Consider the following 22,500-nt stretch of genomic DNA (forward strand, 5'->3'; position numbering starts at 1 on the left):
AGGCAGCCAATATTACATACAGATAATGTGTCATGAGACATGCAAATATAAATGAAATACATAGCGGACATACGTAAAGGAAATTTAATTGAGCTCAAATATACCTACAAATGAAGCATAATGATTCAATATGTACATACAGCTAGCCTGAATAGCATGTTAGCATCAATTGATTTTTTTTTTTTCATTTAAACTTTTATTCGTAGATTGCACAGTACAGTACATATTCCATACAATTGACCACTAAACGGTAACACCTGAATAAGTTTTTCGAACTTGTTTAAGTCCGAAGCCACGTTAATCAATTCACGGTAAAGAGTCGATTAGTTTGCAGTCACGGATTGACCAACCATGCCTGATAAGCACTCCAGCATATCAATAAAATCAACAAAGCTCACCTTTGTGCATTTACGTACAGCATAAAACGATAGGTTGACAAATTGCGACAAAGGAGGAGTGGCATAAAACACGGAGAAATCTGTACATGTAAACAAACCACGATGAGTTCGAGGATCGCTGAAATTAGTAGGACAAAACGGTTCTTGCAAAATACTCTCATCAGAGAATCATGTTTAATACAAACAAGGAGATTTCGAACAATTCGGAAGGTTTGTGTAATGTTTGTTCTTTTACAGAAAATATTTTAGAACATAAAATTTGTTATTTATTAATCTTTTTCCATTTTCTAAAGAGCCGCGGGTTGCTGACCCCCGATCTTGAGGTTTATGTGTTCGATAAGAAAATGAATAATATATGATGGCCCTGTGATGAGGTAGCGACTTGTCCAGGCTCCAGCACCCCCCGCAACCCCAAAAGGGACAAGCGGTAGTAAATGAATGAATTTATTTTCAACATTTTTATGACTGAGACCCTTTTGGGTCCCTGGGACTAAACTTGATGAGAGCCCTAAAAGTGGAAAAACATTTTTTTTTTTTATTGTCTTGTTTGTGAAAATGGGAAATATCAAACTGGATGCTGTGATTTTGTGTGGCAAAATCACAGCATCAGTGGGAAAAAGTTTGGACACCCCTGATAAGGATGTTACGCTTTTGTGCAGACGGTGCCTTTCAGCGGACGCATCAGGGGCGGCATGAGGCCCGGGAAGAAGATCATAGTGATGGGTATTGTGGACCTGGAGCCGGACAGGTGAGATTGTCATCACCTTTTTTTTTTTTTTTTTTTTTTGTACAAAGATAAAAGCTTTTGTTGTCATACTTGAGCCCCTGAAACCGCCCCCAGGACTCACTGAATAATTGCAGGGGCCGCCACATCAGTGGTGGCTTCTTAGGTATGCAAAGACAGGGCGTTCCCTCCTAAGGGAGGGGAAAAAAAAAAAAGAAGTCCAGCGACTCGTCTGGGTGTGACCTGACCCTACATGGAAAGTTCCTCCATGGAACCGCCCCATGACTTCATCATGTTGGCTCCACCACATGTGAACGCACTGCATGGACAGAAGGGCTGGGACGATCCAGGGGTCTTCAAAACACTGAAAAATCAATGCGTGTGGGGCCATTTTGATATTTTTTTAATTTTCAAAACCAATACATAGTATTGTAGTATATAGTCCTGGCCGGGGTTCCAGAAGAGTCTCAGTCATAAACATGTTTGAAAATAATTCCCATGTTAAATACCGTATTTCCTTGAATTGCCGCCGGGGCGCTAATTAATTTAAAACCTCTTCTCACTCCTGCGCTTACCAAAGGCATGCGGTAAAAGTTAGCATGCGCTAATTGTTTTAAAACCTCTTCTCACTCCGGCACTTACCAAAGGCATGTAGTAAAAATGTAAGTGTGATGTAAGCTTGGACCTTAAATCCTACTGAATAGCTCTTAATCTTCTTCCCTTTATGTGATTTCAAATTACCGGTATTGAAATCAGCCTCCTCCATTTTGAAAATGATGACAGGGGAAGTGTCACTCGTGACGTCACGAGTTCGACCCGGCAGTAATTCAAGGTAGGCGCTTACTATATGCCCTGCGGCAATTCAAGGAAATACGGTAAATCTGAAGTTGATTCACAAAATTTGTTTTAATAGTGTTTTTAAAAATGTTGTATGCCCCTTTAGTTGAATAAAACATTTCTTTTAATGTCAAAAAGACGAAATGCAATATTTCCCGCACCCCCCATTTTTTTTTAAAGTAGGTCAATAAAGCATACCATTGATTTTGATTCATTATTATTTGAGCTAAGACAGTTTCCACTGAGGGCCGCCCACTGAAAAATCAATTCACAGGGGCCATTTTAGTATTTTTCATTTTCAAAACTAGTACAATATATAGATTTTTTTCTTTTAGGGCTCTCATCACGTTTGGTCCCAGGGACCCAAAAGGGTCTCAGTCATTAAAGTGTTGAAAATAAGTCATTTATTATTAATAAATTAATTTAATTAGCGCTGCCCTATTTGACCTCTTCAGAGATGTGTAAAAATGAAAAAAGATTAATAAAAAAAAAATGTTTTAGTTATATTTTAGAGCTTAACTCAAGTTTGGGCAGGGTTTCAGTTGTAAAGATGTTAAAAATAAGTCATATTTCACCACACCTAGTGTGCGTGTGACAGTCATTGGTACTTTAATATATACATTTTTTTGAACACATAAATCTGTAGATCAACTTCAGATTTATATCAGATTTAATATATTGCTAAAGAAAACCATGTTTTTTTTTCTGGCGAAAACAGTTTATGCAATATACCACCCCTTAATTTTTTTTCTAAAAAAATTAAGGGGTGGAATGCAAAGTATTTTGAACCTTAAATAGGTCAATAATGCATGACAGTGATTTTGATTATTTATTGTTTTTTGACCGTTTCCACTGAAAATTCAATGTATGCAGGTCCATTTTAATATCAATTTCATTTTTAAAACTACAACAACAACTCTGAGCTGCTACCTTACCGTGGTAGAGGAGTTTGCGTGTCCCAATGATCCTAGGAGCTATGTTGTCTGGGGGCTTTCATGCCCCCTGGTAGGGTCTCCCAAGACAATCAGGTCCTAGGTGAGTGATCAGACAAAGAGCAGCTCAAAGACTTCTATGGAATTACAACAAATGAACTCAGATTTCCCTTGCCCGGACGCGGGTCACCGGGGCCCCGCTCTGGAGCCAGGCCCGGAGTTGGGGCACGATGGCGAGCGCCTGGTGGTCGGGCCTGTCCCCATGGGGCCCGGCCGAGCACAGCAAGAGGCAACGTGGGTCATCCCTCCAATGGGCTCACCACTCCATAGGAGGGGCCATAGAGGTCGGGTGCATTGTGAGCTGGGCGACAGCCGAAGGCAGGGCACTTGGCGGTCCGATCCTCGGCTACAGAAGCTAGCTCTTGGGACGTGGAACGTCACCTCACTGGGGGGGAAAGAGCCTGAGCTAGTGCGCGAGGTAGAGAAGTTCCGGCTGGATATAGTCGGACTCACCTCGACGCACAGTAAGGGCTCTGGAACCAGTTCTCTCGAGAGGGACTGGACTCTCTTCCACTCTGGCGTTGCCGGCAGTGAGAGGCGACGGGCTGGGGTGGCAATTCTCGTTGCCCCCCGGCTCAAAGCCTGCATGTTGGACTTCAACCCAGTGGACGAGAGGGTAGCTTCCCTCCGCATTCGGGTGGGGGGACGGGTCCTGACTGTTGTTTGTGCTTATGCACCAAACAGCAGTTCAGAGTACCCACCCTTTGTGGGTACACTCGAGGGAGTACTGGAAAGTGCTCCCCCGGGTGATTCCCTTGTCCTACTGGGGGACTTCAACGCTCATGTTGGCAACGACAGTGAAACCTGGAGAGGTGTGATTGGGAAGAATGGTCGCCCGGATCTAAACCCGAGTGGTGTTTTGTTATTGGACTTTAGTGCTCATCACGGATTGTCCATAACAAACACCATGTTCAAACATAAGGGTGTCCATATGTGCACTTGGCACCGGGACACCCTAGGCCGCAGTTCCATGATCGACTTTGTAGTTGTGTCATCGGATTTGCGGCCTCATGTTTTGGACACTCGGGTGAAGAGAGGGGCGGCGCTTTCTACCGATCACCACCTGGTGGTGAGTTGGCTGCGATGGTGTGGGAGGATGCTGGACAGACCTGGCAGGCCCAAGCGCATTGTAAGGGTCTGCTGGGAACGTCTGGCAGAGTCTCCTGTCAGAGAAAGTTTCAATTCACACTTCCGGGAGAACTTTGAACATGTCACGAGGGAGGTGCGGGACATTGAGTCCGAGTGGACTATGTTCCGAACCTCTATTGACGAGGCAGCTGATTGGAGCTGTGGCCGCAAGGTTGTTGGCGCCTGTCGTGGCGGTAATCCCAGAACCCGTTGGTGGACACCAGCGGTGAGGGATGCCGTCAAGCTGAAGAAGGAGTCCTATCGGGTTCTTTTGGCTCATAGGACTCCGGAGGCAGTGGACGGGTACCGACGGGCCAAGCGGTGTGCAGCTTTAGCGGTCGCGGAGGCAAAAACTCGTACATGGGAAGAGTTCGGGGAAGCCATGGAAAACGACTTCCGGACGGCTGCGAAGCGATTCTGGACCACCATACGCCGCCTCAGGAAGGGGAAGCAGTGCACTATCAACACCGTGTATGGTGCGGATGGTGTTCTGCTGACTTCGACTGCGGATGTTGTGGATCGGTGGAAGGAATACTTCGAAGACCTCCTCAATCCCACCAACACGTCTTCCTTTGAGGAAGCGGTGCCTGGGGAATCTGTGGTGGACTCTCCTATTTGTGGGGATGAGGTTGCTGAGGTAGTCAAAAAGCTTCTCGGCGGCAAGGCCCCGGGGGTGGATGAGATCCGCCCGGAGTTCCTTAAGGCTCTGGATGCTGTGGGGCTGTCTTGGTTGACAAGACTCTGCAGCATCGCGTGGACATCGGGGGCGGTACCCCTGGATTGGCAGACCGGGGTGGTGGTCCCTCTCTTTAAGAAGGGGGACCGGAGGGTGTGTTCCAACTATCGTGGGATCACACTCCTCAGCCTTCCCGGTAAGGTTTATTCAGGTGTACTGGAGAGGAGGCTTCGCCGGATAGTCGAACCTCGGATCCAGGAGGAACAGTGTGGTTTTCGTCCTGGTCGTGGAACTGTGGACCAGCTCTATACTCTCGGCAGGGTTCTTGAGGGTGGATGGGAGTTTGCCCAACCAGTCTACATGTGCTTTGTGGACTTGGAGAAGGCATTCGACCGTGTCCCTCGGGAAGTCCTGTGGGGAGTGCTCAGAGAATATGGGGTACTGGACTGTCTTGTTGTGGCGGTCCGCTCCCTGTATGATCAGTGCCAGAGCTTGGTCCGCATTGCTGGCAGTAAGTAGGACACGTTTCCAGTGAGGGTTGGACTCCGCCAAGGCTGTCCTTTGTCACCGATTCTGTTCATAACTTTTATGGACAGAATTTCTAGGCGCAGCCAAGGCGTTGAGGGGTTCCGGTTTGGTGGCCGCGGGATTGGGTCTCTGCTTTTTGCAGATGATGTGGTCCTGATGGCTTCATCTGGCCGGGATCTTCAGCTCTCGCTGGATCGGTTCGCAGCCGAGTGTGAAGCGACCGGAATGAGAATCAGCACCTCCAAGTCCGAGTCCATGGTTCTCTCCCGGAAAAGGGTAGAGTGACATCTCCGGGTTGGGGAGGAGACCCTTCCCCAAGTGGAGGAGTTCAAGTACCTAGGAGTCTTGTTCACGAGTGGGGGAAGAGTGGATCGTGAGATCGACAGGCGGATCGGTGCGGCGTCTTCAGTAATGCAAACGTTGTATCGATCCGTTGTGGGGAAGAAGGAGCTGAGCCGGAAGGCAAAGCTCTCAATTTACCGATCGATCTACGTTCCCATCCTCACCTATGGTCATGAGCTTTGGGTCATGACCAAAAGGATAAGATCACTGGTACAAGCGGCCGAAATGAGTTTCCTCCGCCGGGTGGCGGGACTCTCCCTTAGAGATAGGGTGAGAAGCTTTGCCATCCTTCAATCAATCAATCAATGTTTACTTATATAGCCCTAAATCACTAGTGTCTCAAAGGGCTGCACAAACCACCACGACATCCTCGGTAGGAAAACTCACACCCAGTGGGACATTGGTGACAATAATGACCCAGTGGGACGTCGGTGACAATGATGACTATGAGAACCTTAGAGAGGAGGAAAGCAATGGATGTCGAGCGGATCTAACATGATACTGTGAAAGTTCAATCCACAATGGATACAACACAGTCGCGAGAGTCCAGTCCAAAGAGGATCCAAGACACAGCAGCGAGAGTCCCGTTCACAGCGGAGCCAGCAGGAAACCATCCCAAGCGTAGGCGGACCAGCAGCGCAGAGATGTCCCCAGCCGATACACAGGCGAGCAGTACATGGCCACCGGATCGGACCGGACCCCCTCCACACGGGAGAGTGGGACATAGAAGAAAAAGAAAAGAAACGGCAGATCAACTGGTCTAAAAAGGGAGTCTATTTAAAGGCTAGAGTATACAAATGAGTTTTAAGGTGAGACTTAAATGCTTCTACTGAGGTGGCATCGCGAACTGTTACCGGGAGGGCATTCCAGAGTACTGGAGCCCGAACGGAAAATGCTCTATAGCCCGCAGACTTTTTTTGGGCTTTGGGAATCACTAATAAGCCGGAGTCCTTTGAACGCAGATTTCTTGCCGGGACATATGGTACAATACAATCGGCAAGATAAGATGGAGCTAGACCGTGTAGTATTTTATACGTAAGTAGTAAAACCTTAAAGTCACATCTTAAGTGCACAGGAAGCCAGTGCAGGTGAGCCAGTACAGGCGTAATGTGATCAAACTTTCTTGTTCTTGTCAAAAGTCTAGCAGCCGCATTTTGTACCAACTGTAATCTTTTAATGCTAGACATGGGGAGACCCGAAAATAATATGTTACAGTAGTCGAGGCGAGACGTAACAAACGCATGGATAATGATCTCAGCGTCTTTAGTGGACAGAATGGAGCGAATTTTAGCGATATTACGGAGATGAAAGAAGGCCGTTTTAGTAACGCTTTTAATGTGTGCCTCAAAGGAGAGAGTTGGGTCGAAGATAACACCCAGATTCTTTACCGTGTCGCCTTGTTTAATTGTTTGGTTGTCAAATGTTAGAGTTGTATTATTAAATAGAGTTCGGTGTCTAGCAGGACCGATAATCAGCATTTCCGTTTTTTTGGCGTTGAGTTGCAAAAAGTTAGCGGACATCCATTGTTTAATTTCATTAAGACACGCCTCCAGCTGACTACAATCCGGCGTGTTGGTCAGCTTTAGGGGCATGTAGAGTTGGGTGTCATCAGCATAACAGTGAAAGCTAATACCGTATTTGCGTATGATGTCACCTAGCGGCAGCATGTAGATGCTGAAGAGTGCAGGGCCAAGGACCGAACCCTGGGGAACTCCACACGTTACCTTAACGTAGTCCGAGGTCACATTGTTATGGGAGACACACTGCATCCTATCAGTAAGATAAGAGTTAAACCAAGACAGGGCTAAGTCTGACATACCAATTCGTGTTTTGATACGTTCTAATAAAATATTATGATCGACGGTATCGAAAGCAGCGCTAAGATCGAGGAGCAGCAACATAGATGACGCATCAGAATCCATCGTTAGCAATAGATCATTAGTCATTTTTGCGAGGGCTGTCTCCGTGGAGTGATTTGCCCTGAAACCGGATTGAAAGGTTTCACATAGATTGTTAGACGCTAAGTGTTCATTTAACTGCTCCGCAACAATTTTTTCAAGGATTTTTGAAATAAAGGGAAGGTGAGACACCGGTCGGTAGTTTACCATGAGGTCAGGATCGAGGTTAGGTCTTTTAAGAAGAGGATGAATAACCGCTTTTTTGAATGCTAGGGGAACAGTGCCCGAGGAGAGTGATAAGTTTATAATATTTAGCACTGATGGACCTAATAATACAAAGAGCTCCTTGATCAGTTTCCCAGGAAGAGGGTCAAGTAAACATGTTGTCTGTTTTATTCCATTTACACGTTGTAACAATTCCTCTAATGTTATTTCCTCAAAACGAGAGAAAGTATTTTGGAGGGCAGTATCCGCCGTATATACAATCGTGTCAGTGTTAATAGAACCCCGTTGTAGCTGGGACGCATTGTCTTTAATCTCCTTTCTAATGACTTCAATTTTCTTACTAAAGAATTGCATAAAGTCATCAGCTGAGTGGGTTGAGCTACTGGAAGGAGTCCCTTGTTGGGTTAGCGATGCTACCGTACTAAACAAAAATTTAGGATCGTTTTTATTACGGTGGATGAGATTTGAGTAATATTTGGCTTTAGCTAAGGTAAGCATGCGTTTATAAGTTATTAAACCATCACTCCATGCTTGATGGTGCACCTCAAGTTTAGTCGTGCGCCATTTGCGTTCCAGCTTTCTACATAATAATTTCTGAGCTCTAGTGTCTTCTGTAAACCACGGGGTGCGCTTTTTTGGAGCCTTTTTTAACTTTAGCGGTGCTATGTTATCAATGGTTTCGCGCAGGGCGTCGTTAAAGTTGTTAGTGAGGTTATCAATAGAGCCCACATACTTTGGGAATGGTGCCATTACCGAGGGCAGTAGGTCAGCAAGAGTTGTCGTTGTGGCTGTATTAATGTTGCGGCTGCTATAGCAGTTATTATTATTATTAGTTTGACGAACATGCGTCTGAACCTCGAATTTTATAAGGTAATGATCAGACAATACTTTAGTATACGGGAGTATCGTAACTTTGGAAACGTTGATGCCCCTGACAAGCACTAGGTCTATCGTATTACCGTTGCGATGCGTGGGTTCATTTATTATTTGTGTGAGACCACAGCTATCAATTACAGTCTGGAGCGCTACGCACGGTGGGTCCGATGGGGTATTCATATGGATATTAAAGTCCCCCATTATGATTATATTATCGGCGTGTGTCACTAGATCAGCAACGAACTCTGAGAATTCATTAATAAAGTCCGAATAGGGCCCTGGGGGGCGGTAGATAACAGCCAGGTGTAGAGGCAGCGGTGTGACAGACCTCATAGTAAGCACCTCAAACGATTTATATTTATTATTTATGTTAGGACTAAGGTTAAAGTTTTCGTTGTATATTAGTGCAACCCCCCCACCCCTTTTGAGCGGACGGGCAATATGCGCATGTGTAAAGTTAGGAGGACATGCCTCATTTAGCGCAAAAAAGTCGTTTGGTTTAAGCCAGGTTTCGCTGAGACCGATGACGTTAAGATTGTTGTCTCTGATAATATCATTAACTAACAACGTTTTAGGAGACAATGATCTTATGTTTAAAAAACCTATATTATAGGTAGTGGGCTGTTTTAGGGAGTTTTTGATCAAATTATCCGTAGTAGCAATATTAATAATGTTGTGTTTATTATGCCCAGTGCATTTAGTATAGTTACGACCATATCTAGGAATTGATACGACAGGAATTTTCCGATTGTTTGATTGTTGCTTTGATAAACTGCACGCATCATAGTTAGCCACCTCAGTAAAACACATGTCCAACTCTGAAACACTCAAAGCAGAAAAAACGTGTTCTAATTTAACAGACTCCTTACCCAGACCAGTAGTCTCGCATTTTCCATCTAAATCCGTCTTCGGGATGGAGGAAAGTGGTGTTCTGTGGGGATTAGCCTTCTGCTTTGTTTTTAGCCCCGCTCGGCATCCGCGTTTCCGATCACACCGCTGGCGTCTGCTCCGTAGACGGCCCCCGCTGCTACTAGACTCCCCTGCTTCACAGGCCGCTGGATGTAGCCGCCGATGTATTCCCGTGCTAGTTAGCAAGTCTAGCACGCAAGTGTCTATCGGTCCAAAACGGCCCGATGTGTCCACATCCAGAAGTGTCTGGCGGTCGTACGTGATCACGGAGTGACCACGATGTGAGCCAGCCATTAAGTTTGTGGAATTGTCCGGTATTTCTGCCAAATGTTCCATCTTTAGCAGGAGCTCCTCGAGTGCGCAGCCCGTCCGGGCGCCGCCATCTTGGATATCCTTGAGGAACTCAAAGTAAAGCCGCTGCTCCTCCACATCGAGAGGAGCCAGATGAGGTGGTTCGGGCATCTGGTCAGGATGCCACCCGAACGCCTCCCTAGGGAGGTGTTTAGGGCACGTCCAGCCGGTAGGAGGCCACGGGGAAGACCCAGGACACGTTGGGAAGACTATGTCTCCCAGCTGGCCTGGGAACGCCTCGGGATGCCCCGGGAAGAGCTAGACGAAGTGGCTGGTGACAGGGAAGTCTGTGCTTCCCTGCTTAGGCGGCTGCCCCCGCGACCCGACCTCGGATAAGCGGAAGATGATGGATGGAAGGACAACAACAACAAAAAAAAATAAATAAATATATATATATATATATATATATATATATATATATATATATATATATATATATATATATATATATATATATAATAATTTTTTTTTTTTAAACCATTAGGGCTTCCCTCAAGTTTAGTCTCGGGGACCCAGAAGGGTCCGTCATAAAAATGTTAAAAATAAGTCATGTGATAAGTTTTGGACAGCTAGATCCCTACATCAACCTCAGATCTATCAGTTGTAAGCCTTTTTAAAAAATATATGTTTTATGCCCTTTTATGCTATATTCCCCTCAAATTTCCAAAGTGGAATATTTAATGTGAAGTTTTTGGATCCTTAAATAGGTCAATGATTCATAACATTGATTTTAATTCATTATTATTTTTAAATCAGTGACAGTTTAAAAAAAATCCTAATATTCCCAGGGATCCAAAAGGTTCCCGCTCGTAAAAGTATCAAATAAGCCGTACATTATTATTGTTATATATATATATATATATATATATAATTTTTATTTTATTTTTTTTATTTTTTTACTTTCAATGCATAAAACTTCTGATTATATTATGTTTATTATTTTTAATAAGGGTGTTTGTTTTATGCCGCAACTATATATATATATATATATATATATATATATATACACCATTAGGACTTCCCTCAAGTTTAGTGTCGGGGACCCATAAGGGTCTGTCATTAAAATGTTAAAAATAAGTCATGTGATAATTTTTGGACAGTTAGATCTCTACATCAACTTCAGATCTATCAGTTGTAATCCTTTTTAAAAAAAAATATGTTTTATGCCCTTTTTGTTGACGAAAACTTAGTTTTTTCTAGCAAAAACACAGAATATGCAATATTCCCCTCAAATTTCCATAGTGGAATCCATCCATCCATCCATCCATCATCTTCCGCTTATCCGAGGTCGGGTCGCGGGGGCAGCAGCCTAAGCAGGGAAGCCCAGACTTCCCTATCTCCAGCCACTTCGTCTAGCTCTTCCCGGGGGATCCCGAGGCGTTCCCAGGCCAGCCGGGAGACATAGTCTTCCCAACGTGTCCAGGGTCTTCCCCGTGGCCTCCTACCAGCTGGACGTGCCCTAAACACATCCCTAGTGAGGGGTTCGGGTGGCATCCTGACCAGATGCCCGAACCACCTCATCTGGCTCCTCTCGATGTGGAGGAGCAGCGGCTTTACGTTGAGCTCCTCCCGGATGGCAGAGCTTCTCACCCTATCTCTAAGGGAGAGCCCCGCCACCCGGCGGAGGAAACTCATTTCGGCCGCTTGTACCCGTGATCTTATCCTTTCGGTCATGACCCAAAGCTCATGACCATAGGTGAGGATGGGAACGTAGATCGACCGGTAAATTGAGAGCTTTGCCTTCCGGCGCAGCTCCTTCTTCACCACAACGGATCGGTACAACGTCCGCATTACTGAAGACGCCGCACCGATCCGCCTGTCGATCTCACGATCCACTCTTCCCCCACTCGTGAACAAGACTCCTAGGTACTTGAACTCCTCCACTTGGGGCAGGGTCTCCTCCCCAACCCGGAGATGGCACTCCACCCTTTTCCGGGCGAGAACCATGGACTCGGACTTGGAGGTGCTGATTCTCATTCCGGTCGCTTCACACTCGGCTGCGAACCGATCCAGTGAGAGCTGAAGATCCCGGCCAGATGAAGCTATCAGGACCACATCATCTGCAAAAAGCAGAGACCTAATCCCGTGGACACCAAACCGGAACCCCTCAACGCCTTGGCTGCGCCTAGAAATTCTGTCCATAAAAGTTATGAACAGAATCGGTGACAAAGGACAGCCTTGGCGGAGTCCAACCCTCACTGGAAACGTGTCCGACTTGCTGCCAACAATGCGGACCAAGCTCTGACACTGATCATACAGGGAGCGGACTGCCACAATAAGACAGTCCGATACCCCATACTCTCTGAGCACTCCCCACAGGACTTCCCGAGGGACACGGTCGAATGCCTTCTCCAAGTCCACAAAACACATGTAGACTGGTTGGGCAAACTCCCATGCACCCTCAAGAACCCTGCCGAGAGTATAGAGCTGGTCCACAGTTCCACGACCAGGACGAAAACCACACTGTTCCTCCTGAATCCGAGGTTCGACTATCCGACGTAGCCTCCTCTCCAGTACACCTGAATAAACCTTACCGGGAAGGCTGAGGAGTGTGATCCCACGATAGTTGGAACACACCCTCCGGTCCCCCTTCTTAAAGAGAGGGACCACCACCCCGGTCTGCCAATCCAGAGGTACCGCCCCCGATGTCCACGCGATGCTGCAGAGTCTTGTCAACCAAGACAGCCCCACAGCATCCAGAGCCTTAAGGAACTCCGGGCGGATCTCATCCACCCCCGGGGCCTTGCCGCCGAGGAGCTTTTTAACTACCTCAGCGACCTCAGCCCCAGAAATAGGAGAGTCCACTACATAGTGGAATATTTAATGTGAAGTTTTTGGATCATTAAATAGGTGAATGATTCAAAACAACATTGATTTTAATTCATTATTATTTTTAAATCAGTGACAGTTTAAAAAAAATCCTAATATTCTCAGGGATCCAAAAGGGTCCCGCTTGTAAAAGTATTAAATAAGCCATACATTATTATTGTTATATATATAATTTTTATTTTTTATTTTTTTTACTTTCAATGCATAAAACTTCTGATTATATTATGTTTATTATTTTTAATAAGGGTGTTTTTGTTTTATGCCGCAACTATATATATATATATATATATATATATATATATATATATATATATATATATATATATATATATATATATATATATATACATATACATACATATACATACATATATACATACATACATATACCATTAGGGCTTACCTCAAGTTTAGTGTCGGGGACCCGTAAGGGTCCGTCATAAAAATGTTAAAAATAAGTCATGTGATAATTTTTGGACAGTTAGATCTGTACATCAACTTCAAATCTATCAGTTGTAATTCTTTTTTTTTTTTCATTGTTTTGTGCCCTTTTTGTTGAAGAAAACTTAGTTTTTTCTAGCAAAAACAGAATATGCAATATTCCCCCCCCTCAATTTCCAAAGTGGAATATTTATTGTGAAGTTTTTGGATCCTTAAATAGGTCAATGATTCTTAACAACATTGATTTTGATTCATTATTTTTTAAACAATGACAGTTAAAAAAAAATCCCACTAATATTCCCAGGGCCCCGCTCATTAAAGTATTAAATAAGACATACATTATTATATTTTTTACTTTCAATGCATTGACTTCAGATTATATTTTATGTTTTTATTATTTTTAATGAGGGTTTTTTGTTGTTTGTTTTATGCCCTTTTAGTCGTAGAAAACTCAGTTTTATTTTATGGAAAACACAAAACATTCAATATTTTCCGCAAGAAATATTTCAAAATTAAAAATTTGATGTGAAAGCCTTAAATATATCACTCATGATTTTTTTTTTTTTTTAAGCTATGTCTATTGTCTCCAGTCAACAATGCAACTTTTTGTCAATGCATTTCCCCTGCATGCCCTTTTTTTTTTTTTTCAACCTTTTAATTATTTTTGTTGGACTGTTAAAACATGTGCTGTTGCCCCCGGTTCATATTTTGGACAACCCTGAGTTAATCAATCCGTACAGGTTTGAGTTAAACCTGATAGCTCCCTTTAGTGTTTTTTCTACATCGCCAGTCATGTTTTTTTGTTGAAATAAAATATTTTGAGGTCACATCTTTAAGGCTTCGCTGACTTTTCCCAGCAGTCTTGAATGTAGCACAACCCCCAATTCTGTCCCAGTACTTTTGCCCATGTAGGGTTAAAGCTGCACCCTTTTTAGAACGCTATTTCGGTGTGTGTGTGTAAACATTGCTGCGGGGTGGAGGATGCTGCGTGACTCATTTGACTAATCATGCCAGATTTGCTTCTGGACACGTGTCAAACATCTGGCAACCGCTCCGTCTTCCCTCCCTCAGCTTCGACGTGAGCCTGACGTGCGGACGGGACTTGGACAAGGAGGCTCCGGCGTACGACGTGGCCCTGAAGCTCACCGCCCGCTTCTCGGACCGGCAGTTCCTACGCGGCGCTCGCATCGCCGGGAAGTGGACCCAGGAGGAGGCCTCCACCGCCTACTTCCCCTTCATCCCCGATCAGCCTTTCAGGGTAAAAAGCCTTCTTTCCGCCATGATGGAGTACCTCCAACAAGCACCTCTAGTTGTCGCTCAGCTGAAGAACGCTTTCAGTTCGGTGCAAATCTGGATAAAGCTGTGGATTAGGGGTGGGCGATGTGGCCTTAAATCTAAATCACAATATTTTATTTGGCATATAAATGATAGTAGGAACATTTCAAAACAGACTCCTAAATTGCGTCACTTTTAGTTGTTATTTTGTCAAACTATTATAAAATGTATTGTTAATATCTACAGTGGGGCAAAAAAGTATTTAGTCAGCCACTGATTGTGCAAGTTCTCCCACTTAAAATGATGACAGAGGTCTGTAATTTTCATCATAGGTACACTTCAACTGTGAGAGACAGAATGTGAAAAAAAAATCCAGGAATTCACATTGTAGGAATTTTAGATAATTTATTTGTAAATTATAGTGGAAAATAAGTATTTGGTCAACCATTCAAAGCTCTCACTGATAGGTTTGGGCTCAAAATCTCACGATACATGGCCCCATTCATTCTTTCCCTTAACACGGATCAATCGTCCTGTCCCCTTAGCAGAAAAACAGCCCCAAAGCATGATGTTTCCACCCCCATGTTTCACAATAGTTATGGTGTTCTTGGGATGCAACTCAGTATTCTTCTTCCTCCAAACAGGACGAGTTGAGTTTATACCAAAAAGTTGTATTTTGGTTTCATCTGACCACATGACATTCTCCCAATCCTCTGCTGTATCGTGTTTGGAGGAAGAAGAATACTGAGTAGTATCCCAAGAACACCATATATTTGTGAGTTTTACTTCGAACATGTGCTTATGTAAGGTTTGCAAACGCAAAAATTTGATTTTTTTCCTCAATATAACAGTATTGTTCTTAGAATCTTGAGAAAGCACGTTTGAAGCAATCCAAATAATATTTTATCAATCAAAAATAATCGCGGTTATCTTAGTGACTTTTACTTGGAACATGTGCTTTTGCAAGTTTTGCAAACCAAAAAATACTATTTTCCCCTAATTATGACAGTATTGTTTTTAGAATCTCAAGAAAATGACTTTGAAGCAATAAAAAGTTGTTACAAGGATAACTCCTAATTCAAACATGAAATATGTCTAAATTTGGCCGTGTTAATGTATCTTTGTGAGTTCTACTTGGAACATGTGCTTTTGTAAGGTTTGCAAATGCGAAAAATATATTTTTTCCTCTATGACAATGTTGTTCTTAGACTCTCAAGAAAACGCGTTTGAAGCAATACAATATTGTTACAAGGATAACACCTAAACCAAACATGAAAGATGTCTAAATTTGGCCGTATTAACGTATCTTTGTGATTTCTACTTGGAACATGTGCTTTTGTAAGGTTTGCAAACGCGAAAAAGTTTTTTTCCTCAATATGACCGTATTGTTCTTAGAATCTCAAGAAAACGCGTTTGAAGCATTACAATGTTGTTTCAAGGATAACTCCTAAACCAAACATGAAAGATGTCTAAATTTGGCCGTATTAAGGTATCTTTGTGATTTCTACTTGGAACATGTGCTTTTGTAAGGTTTGCAAACGAATAAAATTAGATTTTTCCTCAATAATACGGTATTGTTCTTAGAATTCTGACAAAACGCTTTTGAAACAATAAAAGGTTGTTCAAAGGAAAACTCTAAACCTTACATGAAATATGTTTAAATTTGGCTGCATTAATGTATCTTTGAGTTCTACTTGGAACATGTGCTTCTGTAAGGTTTGGAAATGCAAAAATTAGATTTTTCCTCAATATGACAGTTTTGCTCTGAGAATCTCGAGAAAATGGGTTTGAAGCAATAAATAGTTATTTCAAGGATAATTCCTAAACTTTAAATGAATTATGTCTAAATTGGGCCGTGTTAATGGATATTTGTGAGTTTCTACTTGTAACATGTGCTTTTCTAAGGTTTGCAAACGCGAAAAAGTTTTTTTCCTCAATATGACTGTATTGTTCTTAGAATCTCAAGAAAACGCGTTTGAAGCATTACAATGTTGTTTCAAGGATAACTCCTAAACCAAACATGAAAGATGTCTAAATTTGGCCGTATTAAGGTATCTTTGTGAGTTCTACTTGGAACATGTGCTTTTCTAAGGTTTGGAAACAAATAAAATTAGATTTTTCCTCAATATTACAGTATTGTTCTTAGAATTCTGACAAAACACTTTTGAAACAATAAAAGGTTGTTCAAAGGAAAACTCTAAACCTTACATGAAATATGTTTAAATTTGGCTGCATTAATGTATCTTTGAGTTCTACTTGGAACATGTGCTTCTGTAAGGTTTGGAAATGCAAAAATTTGATTTTTCCTCAATATGACAGTAATGTTCTTAGATTCTCCAGAAAATGTGTTTGAAGCAATAACAAGTTATTTCAAGGATAATTCCTAAACCTTAAATGAATTATGTCTAAATTTGGCTGTGTTAATGTATATTTGTGATTTCTACTTGGAACATGTGCTTTTCTAAGGTTTGCAAACGCGAAAAATAGTTTTTTTCCTCAATATGACTGTATTGTTCTTAGACTCTCAAGAAAACGCGTTTGAAGCATTACAGTGTTTTTTCAAGGATAACTCCTAAACCAAACATGAAAGATGTCTAAATTTGGCCGTATCAACGTATCTTTGTGAGTTCTACTTGGAACATGTGCGTTTGTAAGGTTTGCAAACGAATAAAATTAGATTTTTCCTCAATATTACGGTATTGTTCTTAAAATTCTGACAAAACGCTTTTGAAACAATAAAAGGTTGTTTAAAGGAAAACTCTAAACCTTACATGAAATATGTTTAAATTTGGTTGCATTAATGTATCTTTGAGTTCTACTTGGAACATGTGCTTTTGTAAGGTTTGCAAATGCAAAAATAATTTTTTTCCCTTAATATGACAGTAATGTTCTTAGATTCTCGAGAAAATGTGTTTGAAGCAATAAGTTATTTCAAGGATAATTCCTAAACCTTAAATTGATTATGTCTAAATTTGGCCGTGTTAATGTATATTTGTGATTTCTACTTGGAACATGTGCTTTTGTAAGGTTTGCAAACGCGAAAAATAGTTTTTTTCCTCAATATTACTGTATTGTTCTTAGAATCTTAAGAAAACGCGTTTGAAGCATTACAGTGTTTTTTCAAGGATAACTCCTAAACCAAACATGAAAGATGTCTAAATTTGGCCGTTTCAACGTATCTTTGTGAGTTCTACTTGGAACATGTGCTTTTGTAAGGTTTGCAAATGCAAAAAAATTTTTTTTCCCTTAATATGACAGTAATGTTCTTAGATTCTCGAGAAAATGTGTTTGAAGCAATAACAAGCTATTTCAAGGATAATTCCTAAACCTTAAATGAATTATGTCTAAATTTGGCTGTGTTTATGTATATTTGTGATTTCTACTTGGAACATGTGCTTTTCTAAGGTTTGCAAACGCGAAAAATAGTTTTTTTCCTCAATATGACTGTATTGTTCTTAGAATCTCAAGAAAACGGGTTTGAAGCATTACAATGTTGTTTCAAGGATAACTTCTAAACCAAACTTTGAAAGATGTCTAAATTTGGCCGTATAAACGTATCTTTGTGAGTTCTACTTGGAACATGTGCTTTTGTAAGGTTTGCAAACAAACAAAATTAGATTTTTCGTCAATATTACAGTATTGTTCTTAAAATTCTGACAAAACGCTTTTGAAACAATAAAAGGTTGTTTAAAGGAAAACTCTAAACCTTACATGAAATATGTTTAAATTTGGCTGCATTAATGTATCTTTGAGTTCTACTTGGAACATGTGCTTTTGTAAGGTTTGCAAATGCAAAAATTATTTTTTTTCCTTAATATGACAGTAATGTTTTTAGATTCTCGAGAAAATGTGTTTGAAGCAATAAGTTATTTCAAGGATAATTCCTAAACCTTAAATTGATTATGTCTAAATTTGGCCGTGTTAATGTATCTTTGTGAGTTCTACTTGGAACATGTGCTTTTGTAAGGTTTGCAAAAACCGCAAAAAATTTTTTTTGTCAATATTACAGTATTGTACTTATAATCTTGAAAACACATTTGAAAAAATTATTAGTTAAAAGAATAACTCCTAAACCAAACTTGAAAGATGTCTAAAATTGGCTGTATTAATGTATCTTTGTGAGTTTTACTTGGAACATGTGCTTTTGTAAGGTTTGCAAACGTAAAAATTAGATTTTTTCCTCAATATGACAGTATTGTTCTTAGAATCTTGAGAAAGCACGTTTGAAGCAATCAAAATAATATTGCATCAATCAAATATAATCGCGATTAATTATTTTTGCCATTGTCATCCAGCACTACTATGTTATTGTTTAGCCTTGGCGGAGGTCTGCGCTCAGTCAAATGCCACGCCAGTTTACGTTTGACCGTCCAGTGAGGTTCCGATCGACGCTTAAATTTAGAAAATGACCGCTTGTCCATTGTTGTGTTCTTTTCAACACAACATGCAGCGGCGTAGTCACACAAGCCCATCGACACCAGCCTGTAGAAAATTGTGGTCCCTGCAAAGCAACTGGACTGCAAAACCTTTGGAGCCGCTACGCTACATCCAAATGTGTTGAGGTTTCCTGTCGGGGCGCTGCTGTTTTGCAGCTGCATTTTAGGGATTTTTGTTCTTAAGCAAAGCAATGGTGTACATGGCAGAGGCAGCTGGAAGAAAAGCTCTTGTTGGCACAGTTTTCCACCGGAGCTGCAGCTAGGAATGCAGTACAGTACTTGTATCCACTGAAAACTCATTGATACACAGCTATGGGTGTTTATTTGTGTATTTATTACCAAAGCTTTTATTTTGACACTGAATTATGCTGACAATTTCATTTTGTGAGCAAAATAGTGAGCAAAATCTGCATGTTTAAAAATTCTGTTTGTTAAAATTCAGTGTTTTAAAATGTATGGTGTAAAAGATGTAAAAAAAAATAAAAAAGTACAGAAATGCTTCAAAACTCAAGACTCACTTCCAGTGAATTAGGACTGAAGTAATCAATCCTGTGTCAGAACCAGCAAATTAGGTGCTCAGGTCTTAAATTACCAAAATTGGGTCTTGAATTTCTGCGATGAGGTGGTGACTTGTCCAGGGTGTATGCCGCCTTCCGCCCGATTGTGGCTGAGATAGGCACCAGCGACCCCAAAAGGGAATAAGCAGTAAAAAATGGATGGATGGGTCTTGAATTTATTTCTGCGCTGAATTTGTATACACTACATTTTTTTACACTGTCTTATCAAGTGAATTTCATTTACACATTTTTGCACTGAATTTTTGTAGACTTTTTTTTTTTTTTACACAACATTTTTTCCCACTGAAAAATGTGTTTTACACTGACTTTTTATAAAAATATTTTTTTACGCTGAATCTTTTTTCATTGAATTTGTACGCACATTTTTTTTCTCACAATTTCTATACACGTTTTTTACACTGACTTTTATGAACTAAATTATTTTTAAAGTAAATTCTTTACACTGAATTTTTTTTACACTATTTTTTTACGCAAACATTTTTTTAACTGAATTTTTATACACTAAAGTATGACTTTTTATGAGACTGACTTTTTATGAACTGAATTTTTTTACACTGAATCTTCTTTCACTAGATTTTTATACACAATTTTTTTCACTGAAGTTGTATGGAAAAATTTTTCACTGAATTTTTATGCACACTTTTTTTTTACTGATTTTTAAAAAAAAATTTACACAATCTTTTTTCACTGAATCTTTTTTCACTGAATTTTTATAAGCTGAATTTTTTTGGCTCTGAATTTTTACACTGATTTTTTTTCAAGTGAATTATTTTACACATTTTACACTGAATTTTTGTACACTTTTTTTTCTTTCACGCAACATTTTTCTCAATGAATTTTTTTACCCAAAGTTTGTTTTACACTGACTTTTTATAAACCAAATTTTTTTTACACAATCTTTTTTCACTGAATTTTTAGGCACATTTTTTTTCCACTAAATTTCTATTCATACATTTTATTTACACTAACTTTTTATGAACTAAGTTTCCATCCATCCATTTTCTACCACTTGTCCCTTTTTCGGGTTGTTTAACTAAATTGTTTACACTGATTTTTTATACACTTTTTTTTTTTACGCAAAAAAAAAATGTTCACTGAATTTTTGTACACTAAATATGACTTTTTATAAGACTGACTTTTTATAAACTGATTTTTTTTTTACACTAAATCTTTTACTAGGTTTTTATACACAATTTATTTTCACTGAATTTTTATAAACTGAATTTATTTTCTCTGAATATTTATAAACTAAATATGTTATATACTGACTTTAAACTGGTTTTTTTACACTGAATCTTTTTTCACTGAATTTCTATACACTTATTTTTCGATGAATTTTTATAAACTGATTTTTATTTTTTTTGCTCTGAATTTGTATACACTACATATTTTTTTTTACACTGAATTTTTATACATGTTTTTTTTCACAGAAATTTTATACACTTTTTTTTGGACACCAAAATGTTTTACGCTGAATTGTTATGCATGGAATTTTTTTTACATTGAAAATGTACACACACTTTTTATGTACCCATTATTTATATATTAAATTGTCAGCATAATTTGATGTAAAAAATAATCCAATTCATAAAATTTAAATGCAAAAATTCAGTTTTCCTTGAATTGCCGCAGGGCATATAGTATGCGCCTGCCTTGAATTACTGCCGGGTCAAACTCGCTTTGCAAAATAATTAGCGCATGCTTAGTATTACCGCCTGGTCAAACTCGTCACACTTCCCCTGTCATTTTCAAAATGTAGGAGGCTGATTTCAATATCGGTAATTTGAAATCGCATAAAGGGAAGAAGATTAAGAGCTATTCGGTAGGATTTAAGGTCCAAGCTTACATCACACTCAAATTTTTCCTGCATGCCTTTAGTAAGTGCCGGAGGGAGAAGAGGTTTTAAAATAATTAGCGCATGCCTACTTTTACCGCATGCCTTTGGTAAGCGCAGGCGTGAGAATAGGGTTTAAATGAATTAGTGCCCCGGTGGCAATTCAAGGAAATACGGTAAATCCAATACAGACACAAATCAACCTCCTGGCAAGATAAGTGCGTACATGAGTGCTACCGGCACAGGCAATCTGTGGTTCATCGAGGAGAAAGAGGCATTCCAACATGTACTGTGAGATTGTGGAGCACAAACTGGGTCACGTGGTGGTTTTCCGACGAAAGGGGCCCTTTTTGATAACATTTGATCCCAGTTGAGCGGAAGGAAGGGGGGGAGAAACACAAAGTGTCTTGTCGAGAGCCATCGACTGATCAATGCCGGTGAAAAAGTACGTCATTTACCGAATTCGGCAAATTAATTTGTTGTCATTTTATCGAACAGAGCATGCAAGGGACATTGTGGACACATCGGGGCCTTTGCGCGTTTATGCTGGAGTCTGATGAAGATCAGACTTGCAGTGGGATAAATGTGATTTGGTCCATTTTGGCCTGCAGCGTTAACATAGTCTTAGTTGGTCAAAAGACCTCAAAGCGGTCTTTGGAAAAACATGGCTTGCGTGCCCCAGCCCAAATAACATGAGTAGCGCCCGGTTGCCAGCCTGACATGAACTAATTGTTATTCGTCGCCCTGCTGTGGACGACACAGTCTGCAAGCCATGCCAGTCATGTCGCAAATATTCCTGCACTGCTCCTCTGGGAGACAAACAGGAAATGCCTGAGTCGGCCTCGTCTCATTTGGTAGTGATATCGACTGTTTGTGCAAGTGTGTGTCAGCTGCACATAATGTATGCATGATGTCTTCGTCATGTGACCCGAGGACTGAGTCCACATTCTGCTCTAATAATTCTCAAGTGATGAGCGCATACGACTTACTTCCTGTTACCTTGTGCAGGCGCATCTAGTGACGATATGGTCTAGTCTGCAACTATCTAGGGCAGGGCTCTCCAAGGTGCGGCCTAGGGGGGCAGTTATGGCCCGCAGACTGAAATTTGTTGGCCCACTGCCTATTGTTGCGATACAACAGGGTCGGGAACCTTTTTGGCTGAGAGAGCCATACAAGCCAAATATTTTAAAAAGTGTTTCCGTAAGAGCCATATAATATTTTTT

The 22,500-nt window shown here is 40.9% G+C and overlaps 1 protein-coding gene across 1 annotated transcript in view; it reads left to right on the forward strand.

The window, feature by feature from the left end:
- LOC133559513 (galectin-related protein B-like) overlaps positions 1-22,500 on the forward strand; it is a 43,326-nt gene that overhangs the window by 7,694 nt on the left and 13,132 nt on the right. The window contains exons 3-4 of the mRNA XM_061911347.1: positions 1,058-1,146; positions 14,226-14,412. Coding sequence (XP_061767331.1) covers positions 1,058-1,146; positions 14,226-14,412 — 276 coding nt within the window. The remainder of the gene's footprint in view (positions 1-1,057; positions 1,147-14,225; positions 14,413-22,500) is intronic.

Source organism: Nerophis ophidion, linkage group LG09 (genome assembly GCF_033978795.1).
Source record: "Nerophis ophidion isolate RoL-2023_Sa linkage group LG09, RoL_Noph_v1.0, whole genome shotgun sequence".
Classification (NCBI taxonomy): domain Eukaryota; kingdom Metazoa; phylum Chordata; class Actinopteri; order Syngnathiformes; family Syngnathidae; genus Nerophis; species Nerophis ophidion.